Here is a 19,292-nt window from a genome sequence, read left to right as displayed (position 1 = left end):
CAGCTTGGTCTCGTTTGACGCTGGATCTCCAAGCGTCCTTTGCACAGCCCCCTGCTGCATGGGCACCTCGGGGTGGGCAGGGGGAGCAGGGCACTGGCCCCCCACCTGGCAGGTGGCCTCGGCAGCACCCGGAGCCTCTCTGAGCCAGTTTCTCATCTGTGAGGTGCATGACAGCAGGTCAGGGAGAACAGGCAGAACCCAAGCAAATGAGAAAACGAACTGCTCAGAAGTTGCCATAAACACCACAAAGCAAGCTGAGGACACTGAGGCTTTGATGGGCTGGGCCAGCGGTCAGTGAGGGTCCCTGGGGAGGTGGCTCATCAGTGGAGGACCACTGGGGGGGACAGCTATGTGGAGCTGGAGGACGGCAAGTGCCAAGGTCCTTCGGGTGGAAAGCCAGGCACAGCAGCCGAGCCAGAGATAAGGAAGGGGCAGTGATGGGAGATGAGGTCAGGTGATGGGCGGGACAAGGGACTGCACAGGGCCCTGAGGCACCTGCAGGGCCTTGCCTGGCTCTGTCTCTGGCAATGCTGAGTGTGGTGCTGAAGCTCGGCGTTTTTCTCCAAATGCACCTGCTCTCCCATCTGGGGGGCCCGGGCTCTTGCAGAGAGCAGCAGTGCAGGTTCCCCACCCCAGGTCCTCCAGGGATGGGGTGAGCTTCTCCTCCCCCATGCAGGTGCAGCTGGCCTGGGACGGAGCACAGCCCCTGACCCTGCAGCTCACCTAGGCCCACAGGTGCTCGGCGCACAGCTGGGCCTGACGGCTGCCTGGCCGCCTCTCTGGGGTAGGTACGCACCTGCTGATGCCTGGCCACACCCGGGCTGCCCAGCTCCCGGCCTCTGCGAGGGTCCCACTCACACCCCATCTTCTCCCTGCCAGCTCCGAGGACCCTGGGGCCTGGGCCCCCTCCGGGCCTGCGGGACCTTCACACACTGTGTTCAGCAAGCAGCTGGATCTGAGCTGGGGCCGACTCTGGGTGCAGCAGAACACGACATCCAAGGTGAGCCAAGACGCCGGGCTGGCAGTGACCACAGGCGCCACTGCTGCCCACAGCGCCGGCTCAGGGGCCCCAGGGCTTACTGCTAGCTGCACTGCGGGACCCCGGCCCTCGTTTCTGTGCTGAGCCTGTTTTCTTATCTATGAAGCGAGTACAGCCCTTTCCGAGTGGACTGTAGTGAGGACTCTGGGGGATAAGGCAGGTGCACAGCACACCAGAGCCCCTCAGACTAGCACCGGGAGTGGAGAACAAGGACTTGGAGGTGGGGCGTGGGAGCTCAGGCACTGGGACATGGGGTCACCCATCTGGGGGCTCTTGCTTGCAGCGAGGCGTGTTCTGCAGAGCCAGGCAGGAACCGGCCCTGTGGAAATGAGGTCGGCTGCCCTGCAGGCCCTCCCTCCTGCACCACCTCCTGCTCTGAGACACTGGGCCCTGCCCCTCGGTGTCCACAGTGCCATCCTGCCCCAGAGCCCTGGCAGCCGCTGTGACAAGGGCTCCATGCTGGGGTCCTGACTCTGCCTGCGGAGGTCCCCCAGGGCTGGCATGGACACCCCCTCACAGCCCTGCCCCGTGTGTCCCCTCATTCCAGAGATGCCGGCCACACCAACCAGACAGAGTCCGAGTGGAGGCCACGCTCGAGCACTTCCTCCCGCTTTCCTGTGGCCCACGGAGCCTCGGGGAGAGGTGGAGACGGACACGGACTACACGCACTGGTTGCGCCACTCCCTCCACCTGGGGCTGTGTGAGCTGCCCAGGGTGAGTGCCTTGGGGAAGGGGCCGCCAGAGGGACGGGGACCTGGGTGGGGGGCAGCTCACGCAGGGCGCAGGGCCTGAGGGGGCGGTCAGATGCCAGCATGGTGGCTCTGTCATCTGGCATCTGGGTGACTGGGCAGGGCACGTCTCTCGGGAGCTTCCGGTGTTTGTGTGGGGGGCGGAAGAGGCTCTCGGTTCCAGCACATAGGGTGCCTGAGGTACAGGAGTGCAAGGAGGAGAGCCCTGGCGCCATTGTGGGTGGGGAGCTGCCGGGGGCTCTTCCTGGCTGTGTCAGCTGGCTCTTCTGTCCGTCCATCCTCCCACGGCGTTCCTATCCTCCTATTTCTCTGTCCTCCTCTTTTCCTCCCGCCCCTCTGCCCCACCCCTTCTCCTAAGGCTTTATGCGCCCCGCAGTCTCTGCCCTTATACCATGCGAGAACCCTAGGCCACGAGTTTGAAACTTTTTTTTTTCCTGGTACCGGGATCAAACTTAGGACCTTGTGCTTGTCAGGCAGACGTGGTGCCACTGAGCTACATCCCCAGCCTCTAGGCCACGAGTAATGAGTAGGTCCTTGTGAGTGGGGGACAGCAGGTGGCTGTCCTCCTGGGCACAGTCAGGGGTGGAGGACACAGAACAGCAAGAGCTGTGTGGCCTGGGTCAGAGCCTGGGATGGACACAGGAAGGACAGGTGGGGGAGCTGGGCCCTGGGCAGCAGCGGGGTTGAGGTATGTGAAGAACACGGTGGGGCCAACTGGACAAGGAGGTGCAGTTAGAAGACACTGCAGCCCACTGGCCAGGCAGTGGGCCTGGCTTCTCGTCTAAGCAGGGAAAATGAGGCACTGAGTGTGGGGAAATGTTGGATTTGCATTTCTTAGAGGCCTGTCTTGCTGCCAGGCAAGGAAGGGCTGTGGTGGGGCAGAAGTGGAGGCTGGGAGACCCCCCAGGCTGCTGCCCTAGTTCTCGAGCATGGTCCCAGTGGGGAGAGGAAGCTGCCGTCCCTGCAGCTCCATGACTCCCAGCTTGGGGTTGCCCCCCAGGCCCTCTCTTTCTCCGGGGAGCACAGCCTGGGCCCCGGGTAGCTCCTGCTGCGTTCCTACTGCCATCTGGGCCTCGCTCTGGACCTGGACCATGGCCTGAATCACAGCCTGACCCTCTACAACCACAGCAGGCCCCATGCATCCGACTTCTCTGGATGAGAGAAACACTGAAACAGCTCTGGCTGTTTCAGCAGCTTTTCAATGGAGGCCCTCGTTCTGTGGGGCTGACAGTCCCCTCTACTCAGCAGGGTAGCCTGGGAGTGACAGCCCTGTGGGCTGGCACATGCTGGGCACTTGGTGAGAGCCACTTTTCTGCCTTCTCCATCCTGAGCAGCTCTTGGTGGTTCCTGCCTGTGTCACCTGCTCTGCTCTGGGGCCCTCCTCCTCAGAGAGGATAGAAGTCTCTCTCTGTCTTGTTTGGTTCTCATAGCAATATGGTAGCCCCTGGGCAGTGAGGGACAGGTTCAGGGAGGTCAGGCTTCACCCAGCCACATAGCAGGCGGTGGGGTCCTTACCCAGCAATACCGAGGGGTGAGCTGCGGGTAGGCAGCCACCAGGGCAGACGCCCTCCACACCCCAATCAGGCTGCCCCATTAGGTTTCATGAAGATCCCTGGGCTGCAGCCCTGCCCAGCACCCGGAGGCCTCTGGGGAAGGAGCCTGTGTCTACTAAGCTGCATTAGAGTCCTGGGGCCGCTGTGACAGATTACCACCAACCTAGGGGCTTAAGACAACAAACTCTGTCACAGTTCTGGATGCCCTGGGCCCCAAATCATCAGCAAGGCAGTGGCCCTCAGGGAGAGTGCTTCCCTGCTGCCTCCAGCTTCTGTTGCTGCTGGCAGTGTTGGCTTGGGCAGTCATTCCAGTCTGCCTTGGCTGTCACATAGCCTTCTTATAAGGACTGCAGCCATCGGATCCATGGCCCACTTCAGTCCAGTATGACCTCGTCTTTCCTCAGTTATGTCTCAAAGAGCTTATCTCCAAAGAGGGTCAGTGCCTCCCACTCCATGTGATATAGTGCAGCCTTGTCAACCTGGGGTTTTTTTATTCCGGTACCTGGGATCGAACTCAGGACCTTGCGCTTGCATGGCAGGCGCCGGAACCACTGAACTAAATCCCTGGCCCCACAGCCTGGGTTGATCTTCAGTTTTGCCACTTAAACTATGTGACTTCTGGCAAATGTCTTAACCTCAACAAGACACACCTTCCTCATCATTGTGAAAATCTTACATGTCTTAAGACATGTTTGTAAGGCTTCAGTCGGACAGTGCATGTCAAGCACTTAAATTATACTTGGTACCCAATGTACACAGAGCACCTCACTTCCCAGTGCTCTTTTTCTTTTGATAGCAATTGATGGAGAACTCACTAAGTGCTGAGCACTGTGCTGAGTTCTACATGTGTTGAACTGTCTCTCCTATTACCAGTCAGTGGAAGGGTTCTTTCGCTCAACTGAGACAGAAATCACACTTTGGCAAAGTGTAGTAACAGTTCCAGGCTTTGAGCACCAATGGCCGTTAGTCCTTAGTGATTCAGCTCTGGGCTCTGATGCTGCTGGTCAACACCAGTTAATGCCAGACACCACTGGTCAGCACTGCCCAGTGCTGGTCTCTGCTGCTGCTGGCTGCTGCCAGTCAATGCTGGTTGCATCACAGGCTTCTGGTCTCTGTTGTTGACCTTCACTGGCTCCTTATCTCTAGAGCACTTCAGGGAGAAGAGCTTTTGGTGTTTACAACTCTATCCACACTACTCAAGAGTAGATTTTTAGGACCTTCTGAGCCCACATTACCTAAGAAATGAATTACATTATGAGATTTGCAGGATCACTGGAGTGAGGCTTTATTTGAACAGGGACTGTGCTGCAGCACAAGGGGATCAGTACACCAGAGGGAGCAGTTCTAGACCAAGTGTGTGAGAGTAGTGCTGCTTATATAGCAGCATCAGGCCTGAGACTGGTCCAAACTTGGACTTGCTGATTGGCTCAAGGGTCAAGGTTGGAGCTGAAACGAGTTGGAAGAGTCAAGGACAGATTTCAGAGGGAGCACAGCCCTGCAGGCGCCTTGACACAGACTCCTGGGTTCCATCATTCTGAGACAGTGTTTCTCTCATTCTCAACCACTCAGCTCATAAACTTTGTTATGGCAGCTTCAGGAGATGAACAAGACGGATTGGCCCCATTTTCCACATGATGCCAATCAAGCTCAAAGGGGTGGGCAGCTAATGGATGTGCATGTGGGATTCCAGGCCTGTGGTCTCAGGGTGCAGGATAGAAGATAAGGGTACGCCTGGGAGATGTGAGGTGACAGCAGGTGTGGAGGTGGATGACAAATCCAAAGACCATCAGATATCTCCTCTCTGCATTCCTCAGGCCTTGCTCTGAGTTTATACCTGTCTCCTGCAGACATCAGTGCCACAATCTGAAGCTGCATCATCTGAATCTAGGAGGAGCAAGTGGTATTACTGTTCATTTGAGAAAAGCATTTCACTAAGACTCAGAAAATGAACCATTTTCTGGCTGTGTGACCTTGAGCAAATTACTTAACCTCTCTGAACTTGTTTCCCATCCAACGGAACCATGTTCCAACTGACAGGGTTGTTATGAGGATTTAACACGAATTTAATTCTTAGCCTTTGTAAGGAAGCTCCTTATGGCAGAGGTGGCTGGTCTTCCAGCATAGTTGATACCAAACTCTCTACCCTGGTGAGAACAAGCAAGAGCCTAATCCAACACAGCAGTGGCCCAGGGCTTTAGGCATCACTACCCTCTAGAACAGCCTTACCTGGCACAACAGGTCACCAGGACAGCCTTTCTTCCTCTTGCCCATGAAGTGTCCCCTCCCAGCAAAGGTCGGCTGAGCCTTTGCTCCAGGGATCCCAGTTGAAGCACAAATCTGGAGCACTTTCCTCTGAATCTGTGAAGGTCCAAGACAAGGCCTCTAGTTACATCCTGTCTCCCACCCACTGCCCAAAAGGTTTCCCCTTCCAGACCTAGGATCCCTGCACCCTTGTTGGAGGACAGGAGGCCAAGGCAGAACTGTGACACAGGGGCCACCCCTGGGACCTTATGTAGACTCCATGGCCTTGAATGGTGACCAGAAACTTAGAAAGAAGGTTGTCCCAAGACTCAGAGAGAGGCCGTATCTATCTACTGGAAAGGGAAGGACCCAGAGATGTGCAACTGATCTACTGTATTGGGCACTGTACAGGAGGAGGTGCTGAAGAACACACCCAATCATTGACCCATCTGTCCTCTCATTCACTCATTAACAAATATCTATGTACACATTTACAATGATTCTCAGGGCAGCACAGTCCTGTGGTGAAACACATACCAAAAATAGAATTCTTGAAACTGTGTGCATGTATATCATGAGGGGGCTGGGTGACTAGAGACTTGGTCCATTAACCCAATGAAAGCTGTTAAAATGATTGCATTATAGCTGAATCTTTGGACTTGCAGGCTGTCCATGGCGTGTTATAAGAAAGTCGCAGAGAAATGTATATGGCAGGATCACTCTAAAAAATTCCGCTCTCCTTCCCGTTGTTTTTGAACACCAGCATGTTATTGAGTGCATGAATTTGCTGACCTGGCTTATCTTGAGAAGGCCTGATGAAGAGGAGATGGGATGGGAAGACTCCTTTTATTATAGTTTTACGTTGTGTCACTAGTTGCCTTTTCCTAATCCTCTCACTAATTTCTAGAAAGTAATTATTACTACAGGTTAAGTAGTCCTTATTCGAAATGCTTGAGACCTGAAATGTTTTAGGTTTGGGATTTTCTTCAGATTTTGGAATTATGCATCGATTTTACTGGCTGAGCATCCCTAATCCAAAAACCCCAAATCAGAAATGCTCCAAAATGCAAAACTTGTTTTAAGTGTCACTTTTTTTGCATTAAGGATGCTCAATCTATAGTATTTTTCATATCTTAAGATAAAGAAGGCTCAGAGAGGTGAAATGACTTGTCCAGGCTCACAGCCAGGAGGTGTAGTACAAATTCAGCTTCCTGGCGCCTTAGTCCTGTGGAGTTCCATTGGGTGCATTCGTTTTAAAGCTGGGGGATTCAGAGGCAGCTCTGACATTGTGCTCCAAGCACACAATGCAAGTGGAAGGACTGTCCAGGGCACAGCCCTTCATACCGCTCCTGTCTCAGCCCAAATCCACCTCTGGATGTTTCCCTTCTTCCTTCCATAAATTCCTTTCAAACTGCAAAGGGGGAAAATCCACAGCAGAGCATTTTCCCCATATGGGCCACATGGCTCCCTCTGCTCTCCCACGTCATGGCAGAGGCAGCCAGTGTCCCCTCTAGCAGCTTCCCCAGGAGCTGAGCTGCCCCACTTCATTTTTCATTTACTTTTTATTGCTACTGTGCTGGTCTCACTACAAAGCTCCCTTCTCCTCCCCAGCTATACCTCCCTCAACCTGGGAAGGTGTATCCTCTCAGTCCCACGGGCATTTGCTGTCACCCCTGGTCCTGCCACAGTCCTGCTGAGCCAGGAATGGGGGTGTGGGTGGGGAGGAAGAGTCAGAGGAGCTCTTGTCTGCTTTTCATATGAGATTCCAGCCATACTGATTCCAATAAAGGGACACACAGCAGAATAGAAAACCACGGGCCTGGATGTCCCGGGTTTACAGCCCCCAAACCCCGGCGGGCCCAGATTCTGTGTTGGGGCAGTCCCTGTCACAAGGGTGAAGCATACACAGTGACACTGAGAGTTCCAAGAAGATGAGGACCTTGAGAGAGGACCACTTATCTCACTTTAGGAGATTCTCTCTTCATTGCAAAATTTGCAAAGGACTTATTTCAAAATGCTCTGTGTAGTAGGGAAGGTGTCCCCTCTGATAAAGGCATTCAAAGCCGCCCTAAACTGCTTCCCACTGTGACAAAACGAGCATTGAATGAATTATTCCCTCAGGCTATAAACACCTGTGTGCCCTATGCATATATGTGCTGATGACAGGCACCCACCACCATGGAGCCTTTCCACAGCCCCAAAGGGCAGGCACCATATTATTCCATTCTGCAGAGGAGAAAGCTGGGGCTCACATAGGACTGGTCCAAGTCACATAGCTGGCAGGTGGCTGAGACAGGATTTGAAGTCTGCACTCTAAGTACTTCAGAGGTGCATGACTTTGGGAAGGTCTTCTCTCCAAGTCTCAGTTTCCTCAACTGTAAAATAAGGGTTGCTTCACAACAGTTATTGTGAGGATTAAATGACATAATACATGTTGTATATTTAGCCCAAGACTTACACAGTCAGTGTCCAAAAAAGGTTAGCTATCATTATGAACTATTAGGGGGAGTGACTGAAATGAGAACTTACATCTTCTAGACCAAAGAGAGACAGCACACAAACAAGCCTCGGACTCCCAGCAGCCATGAGGCCCAATGGCCAAGCTGTGCCCCCAAGCAGGGGACTATAGTTCACTTTGGGAATATGAGGTCATGCTTTAAACAAACATTTTCTGGAAGCAAAAGGATTTCCTAGGCTCCTCCTGGGAACGTTGAATAATTACCAGCTCCCACACTGCCATCACGGGGCAAGGGTGGGGTGAACCTACGACCAGAGCTGGCAGCAGGCCTGGCAGCCTCTGTGCCTGGCTGGTGAAAGGCCATGGAGCTGAGAAGCAGGAGGTGGAAGGTCAGGCAGTCCCTTGGCAGAGGGAAGGGAGGATGCTCAGCTACAGGGTGTTGAGGTACAGAATTACAATACCTGCCATGTGGTAAGGCCACATCCTAGCCCACCTGCCCCAGCTTTCCTCAGTCACCTTTATTCTGCCTCTTGCTCCTCTTGGTGGCATGCTGAGGTCAAGGTGAATGTCAGTCTGTTTCTGATACATGCATTCCAGAGAGACCCAGGTCTTCTCTGAGGTATGATCTGTGGGCATCCAAAAAGCCTCAAAGGTGGAACTATCCTGTTGTACAAGTTGCTTACTGCACAAAAGCACCTAGGTGAGGGAGTTAGTGGGGCTGGAATCCAGCCCATCCTCTGCTCACAGCTTTTTGCACAGGAAAGGGCACTTACTTTTCTTTTTCTAATTCATTGTCCCAGAGGGGCCACCTCTGTCTAACAAGAGCCCAGGCATAGTGGTCCCTGGTGGACAGACATGGACACAAACATACTGCTTCACAGTCAAACTCAGGGATTCACTCTTGAACTCTAGGTGAAGAAACCCTAAATTAGCTGGGCATGGAGGTGCATGCCTGTACTATAGGAAACTGAGGCAGGAAGGATCACAAGTTTGAGTCTAGCCTGGGCAATTTAGTGATTTAGCAAGACCCTGTCTCAAAAATAAAAAAAAATAGGGGCGGGGATTTAGCTCAGTGGTTTCGCTGCCTGCTGCACAAGCGCAAGGACTGGAGTTTGATCCCTGGTACCAAATAAATAAATAAATTAATTAATTAATTAAAATAAAATAAAAAATAATAAAAGGGCTGGGAATGTAGCTCAGTGCAAAGGCCCTGGGTTTGATCCCCCAGCACTGGAAAAAAAAAAAAAAAAAGGAAAAAAAGAAAAAGAAAGCTAGAAACCCTAAGCTGTCAAATCAGAGCTTTTCCCTTACAGTTGAGTGTATCTAAACCACACTAAACTGGCTGAGCAAAACTGCTGCAGTGTTTCAGGACACTTCATCCTGCTCCAGCCTCACACCCAGTTCCAAGATTAGGGCCCAGTCAGGGCCTCATCTTGGCTAAGCAGAACCAGGTGATCAACAAGAACAACAGCAAGCCCACAGATAGGCACAGACAGAAAATCAGGACAGGATATGTATGTGAGGTCATTCAGCAGAGGCACAAGTGGATACCTCATGGTGCATGTGTGGCTGCATGGGGCCACTCTGGGCTAAGCTGGCAGAGCTGCACCAGGGAACTGGCAGGCTGGGCTGTGCTCCGCTCTCAGCCCAACTGTGACCAAGTGGTGACATAACAAGAATGTCAGTGTCCTGCAGGTAGAGCCTGAAGGGCAAGAACCAGGATGCCCATGGGAGCTAGGACAGAGATATGTGGCTGGGAATAAAGGCCCAGGCCTCCATGCACGCAGGATGAGTTTAATCCCAGATCAGCAGTCACTGGGTTCATGTGAAGCCTCTCTGATCCTCTTTGTTATAAGACTTCAGTGAATAATTATAAAAGTTAGAAAAATAGATGACAGTATAAAACTTACTCCTGGGTGGGAGTTCACATTGGGTTACCGATGTTGCCAAGTGCCAGTAGCGTCCCCAGATCCTGTCTTCCAGCGAGTATGTCCAGCCACACCTGCGGGGGTAGTGGTGACGGCAGCAAACTGAGAGAGCTTTGTGGCTGTGAGGAAAGCAGCTGTCAGAGCTCCAGCCAATAAAAGCTACAAGGGTCCAGCATTGCCAGACCTTGCAACTCTTCCAGGAGAACCAAAAAGTCTGGGTTTTATGTGAAATCTCCATTTAAAATCTCAGCTCAAACTGTGCTAACTAAAATCTATCTGCTGTGCTGGATTAGGTCACTGGACTGCCATTTTTAAATGGTCTAATCTAGCCAGGCATAGTGACACACGCCTGTAATCTTAGCACTTAGTAGTTTGAGGCAGGAGGGTCACTGTGAGTTTGAGGCCAACCTGGGTTACATAGTGAGTTCAAGGCCAGCCTGAACTACATAGCAAGGCCCTATCTCAAAAACAAAAACAAACAAAAAACTGTCTAACACATACAGTAGTAGGCTCCGAATAAATTATTAATCTGGAGGCTTCTGTATTTGTCCTTTTTAGGGTTTTCAGTGAAGGACTTCTAAAGGCTTTTCCTCATCTCCTAAGTGGGTAGGATATCCCAAATGCCATTCTTATCTTCTCACATCACATCACATTCATCCACTGGTGAAGTAGCTAGCAAACCTCCAGCCTGTGGTAGGAAGGTGGATATGGGCCTCCCAGGGTCCAGCAGCCCCTAAACTGTAGGGAGACTCTGTAGCCAGGTTGAGAGCCTGCTGGGCCTGGGGAAACCCACTCAGGAGTGGCAACTGCATGGGCTTGAGTCCTTGCTCCACCTGCCTGTCACTGACAGCAGGTGGGTAGGATTGGAAGGTAGCTATTAAACATGCAAATTCCTAGGCTTGCCCTCAGCCACTGAGTCTGAACCTCTAGAGGGTAAGGCTTGGACTAATATCCCATCTACAGTGATTCTGATCCAGACTTGATTTTGAGATCATTGCATTTTGTGGTTAATGTTAGGCAGTCATTCCAGGCCAGGGGAGCTGCTGAAGGAAATGGGTGACAAACCCAGGGTGACGTGGAGTAGACATGGGGAACTGTGCAGGGAGAAGGGCACACAGCCAGCCATAGGAAAAAAAAAAAAAGCAGGGGAAGGGCTAGCTGGTGCCTGGAAAACCAGTGGTTTAGAGGGAGTTCAAGCCCTGCTGTGGGACACCGAGTTCCCAGAGAAGGAGATCTGGGCAAACAGTATTCAAATGTCCATCCAAGAGCAAAGCTCAGGCAGGCTGTGCCAGACACAGGGCCCAGAAGCCAAGGCCAGAAGTAGGGTGGCCAGGGCTGGGGTGACGTCTAGGCACTAGGTCCTGAAGGGGTTAGGTCAGAATGGAGCAGGAGACATGGCAAGACTCACACACACATTTTCAGGCTAAGAGACCTTCCCAGACACCAAAACAGGACCAGTGTACAATCAACTTTCCTGGCTATCAGATCCAGCTGAAGGCTCCGTGGTGGGCTGGCAGAGCAGGAGTAGGTCACCCACTGCAGGGCCAGCTCCAGGCACAAGATTTTAGGGTCAATATATTTACAGAAGGTGGAGTCTGTGCTGGGTTGGAGGGATGACTCTCGGGAGGGGCATACACAGCCCACCACCTGTCATCTGGTCCCAAGGAATCTTCTGCAGACAACCGCACACAGAAGCAGTGGGGTTGGGGGAGTGTTCTCTTCTGCATCTCCCTGCTTTCTGGACTGCTCAGTCAGAAAATTCCGGGGGTCAGAGTCATCTTCCCCTCAATAATCCCCAGCCGCAAGGTAAAAATTCACAGATCTTAAATTATGAAGGACAGGCAAAGCTGAGCCCATGCCCCCTGGAAAAAGGGAATTAAGAGCACCCATGCAGAAGTCAGACCGCCAGCCAGCCTGTAACCAAAATCACACACAGAATTATTAGATAAGAATCTCCTTAAAATTTAATTGACTAAATGTATTACATTCAATATTCCATGGGTTTCTTCTGGACAAAAGATTGGCATAAATACAAACAGACCTCTAGACCTTCTTCCCTAGCTGATGAAGATCAAACACAGGAGGCAAGGGGACACAAGTACACCTTCATATTTACATCTCGCCTTTACAGTTCAGTGCCAGAAATATTTACAGAAAATACAATAAGAAAAAGATCATGTCTTGGCAACATACCGAAATTCATACAAATCGTATATATGGTTTCAAGCAAATAATGATACTGCTTAGTTTTTAGCCACAACTGCCAAGCCCTTCAGAGGAGAAAGATGTCTTGGTCACTGCAGGAGATGAGGAGTTGGGAAACTTGGTTTGCTTCAGCAAATATTTACTGGGCGCCTACTATATGCAAGGCACTGTGGAATCCCAAATTATACCTTTTCCCTCACCATTAAAAAACAAAGTGTCTAAAGAATAAGGGTTGATATTCTGAGAAAAACACTACACAGTGCATGGCTTTGCTAGCTACTGAGACCACAGTCTGACTCCACACTGTCTGGAGGGACACCAGGAAAACAGGCTGGCAGGGAGCCCCCAAAACAGATTAGATGACTCCAAAGATTGCTTTATGTAAGTGCAACGATCATTTCAGGATGACACAACCTGAATAGGCCACAGATGCTGAATGCAGAACCACTGGCAGCAGGTATGTCAAGTGGCCCCTAACATGCTTCACCATCTTCCACAGCTCCTGTCTTTGTGCAGGGCTCTCACCCTGGGTGAAGCTCCACTGTGCCTCTCCAGAAACTGGTCTCCAGAGCCTGACAAATGCTTCCTCACTGCTCACAGGAACTGTTCACAAACACTTCAAAGCACAATCTGTGGCCAACTGACATTACAGGCCAAAGGTATAGGCATTCTGTATTTACACCCAAGTCCCAAGAAGAATGGGCTACAATGAAACAGACAACCTGGAAGTGGAGGAAAATGTGTAGGAGTGTGAGAGAGTGTGTGTGTGTGTGTGTGTGTGTGTGTGCATGTGTGTGTGAGCACATGTGTCTACATATGGCTGGGAAGTGGAAGGTCCTACCATGCACTTATTCCTCTCAAAAGGCCAAAGGACTGGGGATGGTCTTAGGAGGAAGTGCTGGACAAAATGGCAGAGCTGGCTGAAAATGGAAAGGGTTAAGGTCAAAGGCCTCCTTTCTGTCCTCAGTTCTCCTAACCAGAGAAGAGGAAAGAACTCCCTCCCTGAAATTTCAGAAGGGAATAGGAGGGGTGACTTGCCTGTCTCTTGGATTTTGCTTACCTCTTCCCATCGACCCCTGGCAGACCCAGCACACAAGCAACTGAACTGCTTAAGTCACAGACCAGAGTGGTCCTAGCTGTCACCCAAAGGTTCTGAACACGTGCTGGCAAACTTATCAAGTGCACTACTAAAGACTATTAGGTACTAAGTATGTTCCTCTGGCATTATTCTACTCAAAGTATTTTTTAACACAGGTTGTTGGGTGAATGTAGTAAGCATGAACTTTAACCTACACTAGTGTAGGTCCAAGGGTTCTTACCACACTTCCTTTTTGGGTAGATGCAACTTAAGCAGAAGGAACTAGCACCTGACAAGGTGTGCAAATCCATGTTCTGTTGGCCCTGTACTCACTAGGGATTTCATGTCTTTGGGGACTGCACACCCCTCCTTTCCTGAGGGACCACCAAGTCTCACAGATCTCAAACCACATTCAACATAGTTGTTCACTTACCATTAGAATTACAAAGACTTGACAGAAATTACGGCTAACTGAAGAATCAGCAAGCCCACTCCCCACATCCCCCCCCACACTTTTCTGATATTCAAACTATTCAGTATTCAAGAATAAAAGATTTATTTGAGGAAGTACATTGACATCAGCTATTTTTAACCTCTGTAATATTGTGAATGACCTTCTTTCTTTACTCCCAACTAGAACAAGGGGCCCCTGCAATGTCAATCTGGAATTTCCTTGGAAGGTGTTAAACTTCATCTTATTCTTGCTCAGCTACTAAAACATTTTTAGGGTAGAATTCACCAATCTTTACAATACACCCCCACCTCCCATGCTATCATCTGGAAATACGAATTTATTATCTAGCTCAAAAAGAAAATGATTGAACAATATTATGCCCTGTGACTGGAGTCACAGGAAGAAGAGGAAGAAAAGGAAGAGGAGGTTATCTTTACCTGAGCTTAAAACAAACATGAAGAAAGGGTGTGGCCAACTCAAGACCAAGAGCTGCTATGCCCACGTTTCTTGCTCAGAGATGGCACAATGCATCCTTCTGGAATAGTTATCTGCACAGGGAATTAGGTCCTACACTATACCTGACCCTCTAGGAAAACTACCAAAACATCAAATCAAACAGACCAATGTAGCCCTGACTACAGAACCTACTGACATCACAGTACAATAGGAAACAACCCTTGTACAATTCCGATCACTTCTCTTTGGACTTCAAATATTACTTATTTTCTTAATACAAAATAATCTTACTAAAGAAGAAAACACACAAAAATAGGAGAAATGAGCGGTATATGCAGTAGCACTGTAACAGGAATCCTTGTAAGGACAGTCTGGGTCTGTCCACCTCAAGTGTTTTATCTCTGGCAGAAAAGTAGCAGCGAGGTAACAGAAATATTTCCAAAATCCTGGCAGGGATTTGTTGTGCCTTCAACTAGCAAAGTCCAGAAAATATGACAACAGCCATTTTTAACAGCAGCCACCCAAGAAGGTGGTCACTAATGTCTGTCAATTATGATGTAATCCGAGAGCTCTCTGGGAGAGATCTGCATCAGTAGCATTGAGAGGCTACTTCCTGAACCCCAAATAGAATCCTTCATCAACTACTGCAGTTTGCTGCTTGGTCCTGAAATAAGAGATAATGGATGAAACCAAATCATTTTCAACCCCTGCTGTGAATTTACATTAGAATGAAGGCATCACTGCTGTCTTACAGCTTTTAACCCCACAAACTTCATTAGTAACCCCATTACAGGATAAGACTGCCTCTGCTTTAGATCTATTTGTTCAAAAACTGAGGCCTTCAGACAGATCTATACAGTGATAAGAAGGACAACTTTTTAAATATGGAAAGAAAATATGAAATATTTTAATGTCAGACTTCATAGCTGAGCAAATAAAAATTTGTTTCTTTTTCTCAGTTTAACAGTTGGAGACAAATGGACCTACAAATAAGCAGAAGGCTGGGACTTCTTTCCCTCTCTTCCACGCTATCAACATGAGCCTTCAAGATGTCCTGGAAGATTCTGAGACAGATTTTAATTTTGAATACAACTTCCTAAAAAGTGAGATATAAAACTATCTTCAACTTCTAATTTGCAAATTTGTTGATACTACCAATGCATGTGTTTAACTAAGATGCATAAAAGCCTTTCTCCTCGAAAGGCTTATATTTAACTAAAATTGTCACATTTAAAAGAAAGTTTATGACTAAAATTTTTATCGTCATTACCAGCAGGAGTATGACTGCGTCCGGGAGCCCATCTGACTAACTAGAAAGCTGAGTCTTCTTTCTATCCAGTGGGTTTACAATGTGTTTTTTCTATTCTGGTGATTAAACAGTAAGCTCTCAGGGAGTGATTTGTTTTTATTTTTACAGTGATCACCTGTCAAACTGTCTTGGCTTGATATTACAGTCCATACAATGGAGTTCAAGACAGACAGTGGTCTAAGAACTGCAGCTCTCGAGTCCAACCTCCTGGAAAAGCGAAGTATAAAACTCTGGCTCCAACTGCTTGTTCCGGTACTTGTTGACAATGTCAGTGATTTTCTGTTTCCGGCGGACATGTGGTGGACTATAGGAGTCGCTCTCCAGTCTCTTTCTTCTACAAATGTTTATTACAGTCTGCCTCACCAGAAAGCCTTGAAAACAAAAAGGGTTAACATAACTGTCAATGATCACTCAATTAATGAACTCTCAGTGTTCAGATGAACTGTTCTTCATACTCAAAGTACTGCATTTATTTGCTTAACTTTCCCTCCCCAGAGAGACAAGACACAGCACTAAGAAAACATTGTCAGAAGAAAAACCCCATGACAAGGAAAAACAGACCAAAATCTGGCCTGACAATCCATTTCCTGCCTGTATTACAACCAGTTATCTTCCTAGTAGCTTGTGAAGTCTTAACTGTACAATACTTAAAGACAGTTCAAATCTGGAAAATGTGCTCCCCTTTTAACAAAGGCCATAGCATTTTCTCCATGTGGAACTACTAAGTAATAGCACCATCCCTTGATTTTTCATCTTCTTGGTTTATAAACATATTAAGAGAAGGAAAGAAACCTTAGCTCTTGCACACATGAAGAACTTACCAAGTGCTCGCCGGCTGACTATCATCCCATCCACAAGAGGGATGACCATGTTAAATTTTCCAGTGGCTCCTTGAATTTTTATCCGGAATAATCCAGTGTTTAAAGGGTGGATGAAGATGACTGGAACTTCTTTTTCAAGTGTTGTCGATCTTAACAAAAGAAAAGTCTTTTTAGCTCAGGTACACAAGAGTTTAAGTCCCCCATATGCAGCATAAAAGAATGCCAATGGGACCTGCTGCCAACAGTGGTTTAAGAAGAGCCAATGAGTCCAGTCTGTTCAGGGTCCTCTTTCTGGAAGTGCGTGTTACTGCACTCTGCAAAACTAAATGCTCATTATTAGAGTCAGGCTTTTTAAGTTAACAAAAAGAGGCTTAAAAAAGATGCTTGGAAAACTAGTGAGGAGGTAGGATAGAAAGTATAGACAAATCTATTGTGAGAGCTGAGAATCCAGCAGCCAACTGTGGGACTTGCACTTAGTCCCCTTTCTGCAGCGAACAGAAGTGTGGCTGCCAGACCACAGGGGGTTCTAGCACAGGTGAGTTTGCACCTGCATCAGAGCAGAAGACAGTGAAGTCCAGCCTGGGAACCCTGGACATAATTTTTTTCAGAAGTCAGGAGAGGTGGTTGGGAGGCCTTTCGTCTAGACTGGCTGTAAGTGTCCTCCTTAGCTGGGGTGATAAATGACCACCCTGACCAAACAGCGGGGGCTAAGGTCAGTAGATACATCTCTGGAAGAGTGAGTTACACATCCACCTCAGAGATGGTCAACCTATCAAGATTTATTCCTGTTACTCTGTGCTATGGACAGCTGGGGGCTTTTGGGGGGGGGGCATGAGTTCTCTTTCCCTACACGTAAAGTGATTTTTAGCAAAAGCACACTGAGTGAATCTTTCAAGACATTAAAAAATTCTTTTTTCCCCCTCTGCTGGAGACTGAACTCAAGAGTATTTGCTATGAAGAACTGTTTCTTACTAAAGAACCAATTATTAATATTAAGAGTATTTCAACAGTGTGACTAATGTTTAAAATTATTTTTTGCATAACGTTCCAAAAGTAATGGCATTTGTAGTTATTAAAAATCAAACTTTGGAAGTCCAACAAATAAATGGATAAAATAAAAGACTGACTTCCTTTTATGGGGGGCAACTTTCTGGTCACAAGGGTACAGTGCAGTTTACTAAGTGCTGCTGTAGCTTAGTTCCTTTTTCTCTTCTGCAAAAGGCAGAGTTAAGTAAACCAGGTTTTCTACAGTCATTCTTAAATTCCAGACTTATAAAATTAGTAGTAGAATTTTATTTAAAGGGCCTAGGCATTGTTTTTTTTAAATAATGCTTTAACTTAAAACTGTATTTGGAATAGCTGATGCAATTACAATACTAAGTGTGATTTTTAAAAAGCTGACATGCTAAACATAGTTTCATTAAGGTTGGATCGGTTCCTATGCCCATGAGTTTGTGAACCATGAAGACAATGAGACTAGAAGATGCTCAAACAAGTCAGATAATAGTAACTACAGTGGTTGGTGCTGAGATTATTGCTAAACAATAATGGCAGTATTTATTTTGTAAACTCTCACAGCTGAATTTCACAATTTTTAGAATTTCAGTGCATTTATTTAATTATATTGGTTTTTTGAGATAGGGTTTCATTTTGTAGTTCAGACTGGCCTTGAACTGATGCCTATGGTGGCCTCAAAGTCATGGTGATCCTCCTGCCTCAGCTCAAGTGTAACCATACGTGACTCAGTATAGTTCATTCTTAAAGAAAAAACTTGAAACCAGGCCAGGGATTTAGCTCAGGGGTTCTGCCGCCTGCCTTGCAAGCGCAAGGACCGGAGTTCAATCCCCAGTACCAAAAAAACCCACAAAACTTGAAACCTAAACTGCAGATGTAGGTATCGTCCAACGTTTGTATCTGTAAATGTGATACATGTGATACAACTTGAGTGAGTTGTATGTGATACAACTTGAGTGCTTTGAGAAGTATCAGCAACTTCTAGTGTTTGCTTAGTATTGAACTGAATTTCTAGTTCTTAGACATTTTACACTATAGGAACCAAATCCATTCTTGTTTTCTTTTGCTAATATGCTCTGTACCATTGGTGAGTGCTCCTTAGTTTCCTTACCAGCTGCTACAGAAGGTCATTTTAAATCCCTATGGCTATTGTCAAGTCTACAAAAAAGAAAAGCAATGGTTTCATACAACACTAACCCTCTGAATGCTAATGTATGTTTCTGTTTGCTGTGCCTCATTTTGGCTGCTTTATTGTGCTAATAAGTATGTTTAGTATTCTCCTGGTTAATTAAAAAATCCTACAGTAATTCTATTCATAAGACAAATTCTAAAATTTGCTAGTCTACCAATAAAACAAATTTACGGCCAGACTGTATTAAGTTCTCTTCCAAACAAGCTCCAGAAAAGTCTAGCTCATGACAGCTTTTCCACAGTTTCTTCAGCAAGCCAATGCCATTAAGAAAAGAAAAGAAAAAGTACTGTTCCAGATTAAAGAGACCAAAGGACTTATATGATGCATGGTCCTAGAATGAATTCTGATCTGAACAAATCAATTATAAAAGAATTTTAAGGAATATGGAAAAATGTGAATATAAAGGCTACTATATGATATTAATAGATTATTACTAACTTTATTATTGTTATGTTTGCTTTAGCTATCTAAAGTGTTCTTGTTTTCCAGAAAGCATACTCATGTATTTAGATTGTTATGGTACTTGTAATTTGTTTTAAAATACTTCAGCATAAAAAATATGAACATTTTAAGGATGACTTGCCTTCTTCTGGAAATTTAAAAAAAAATTAATAATGTTACAATAAGCCATCTCTATTGTCTTTGTTAAAATAATAAAAATCTAACAATGTTAGAATAAATTAATCTTACATGCAATTAGAATAAAATTGTGTAAAGAGAAGGAACTGAAAGTGAAAACATCAAGTTCAAGGGCAACTCTGTAATGAGAGAAGTGAGGTTAGTATTTGAGGGCAA

At 47.5% G+C, this 19,292-nt stretch overlaps 2 protein-coding genes and 1 long non-coding RNA gene across 9 annotated transcripts in view; 1 reads left to right on the top strand and 2 right to left on the bottom strand.

Annotated features, from left to right (window-relative positions):
- The first annotated feature begins 889 nt into the window (after positions 1 to 889).
- LOC110346301 (uncharacterized) lies at positions 890 to 15,264 on the top strand. Its single transcript, XR_002390239.1, has 3 exons — positions 890 to 1,000; positions 1,587 to 1,753; positions 15,121 to 15,264. It is a non-coding gene; the product is annotated as an uncharacterized LOC110346301 (long non-coding RNA).
- On the bottom strand, positions 4,598 to 14,310 carry Adig (adipogenin). Its single transcript, XM_021246775.2, is given in 6 exon segments — positions 4,598 to 5,225; positions 5,568 to 5,699; positions 6,444 to 6,466; positions 9,489 to 9,559; positions 9,561 to 10,087; positions 14,143 to 14,310. Coding segments are annotated over 4 exon segments (249 nt in total). The 5' UTR covers positions 9,597 to 10,087; positions 14,143 to 14,310; the 3' UTR covers positions 4,598 to 5,225; positions 5,568 to 5,580.
- Positions 11,906 to 19,292, bottom strand: part of Ralgapb (Ral GTPase activating protein non-catalytic subunit beta) — a 100,369-nt gene continuing 92,982 nt past the window's right edge. For 6 of the 7 annotated variants that reach the window (XM_004867777.4, XM_004867779.4, XM_004867780.4 and 3 more), the window contains 2 exons: positions 16,292 to 16,440; positions 11,906 to 15,841 (listed from right to left, as the gene is read on the bottom strand). In XM_004867777.4, coding sequence (XP_004867834.1) covers positions 15,648 to 15,841; positions 16,292 to 16,440 — 343 coding nt within the window. In that variant the 3' untranslated portion in view covers positions 11,906 to 15,647. The remainder of the gene's footprint in view (positions 15,842 to 16,291; positions 16,441 to 19,292) is intronic. The other variant, XR_015442033.1, reaches the window with a different exon arrangement.

This window comes from Heterocephalus glaber, unplaced genomic scaffold (genome assembly GCF_053883595.1).
Source record: "Heterocephalus glaber isolate CG9 unplaced genomic scaffold, H.glaber_assembly_v1.0 deba00001532, whole genome shotgun sequence".
NCBI lineage: Eukaryota > Metazoa > Chordata > Mammalia > Rodentia > Bathyergidae > Heterocephalus > Heterocephalus glaber.
Note: the sequence above shows the minus strand (reverse complement) of the source record. Positions and strands in the feature narration are given on the sequence as shown.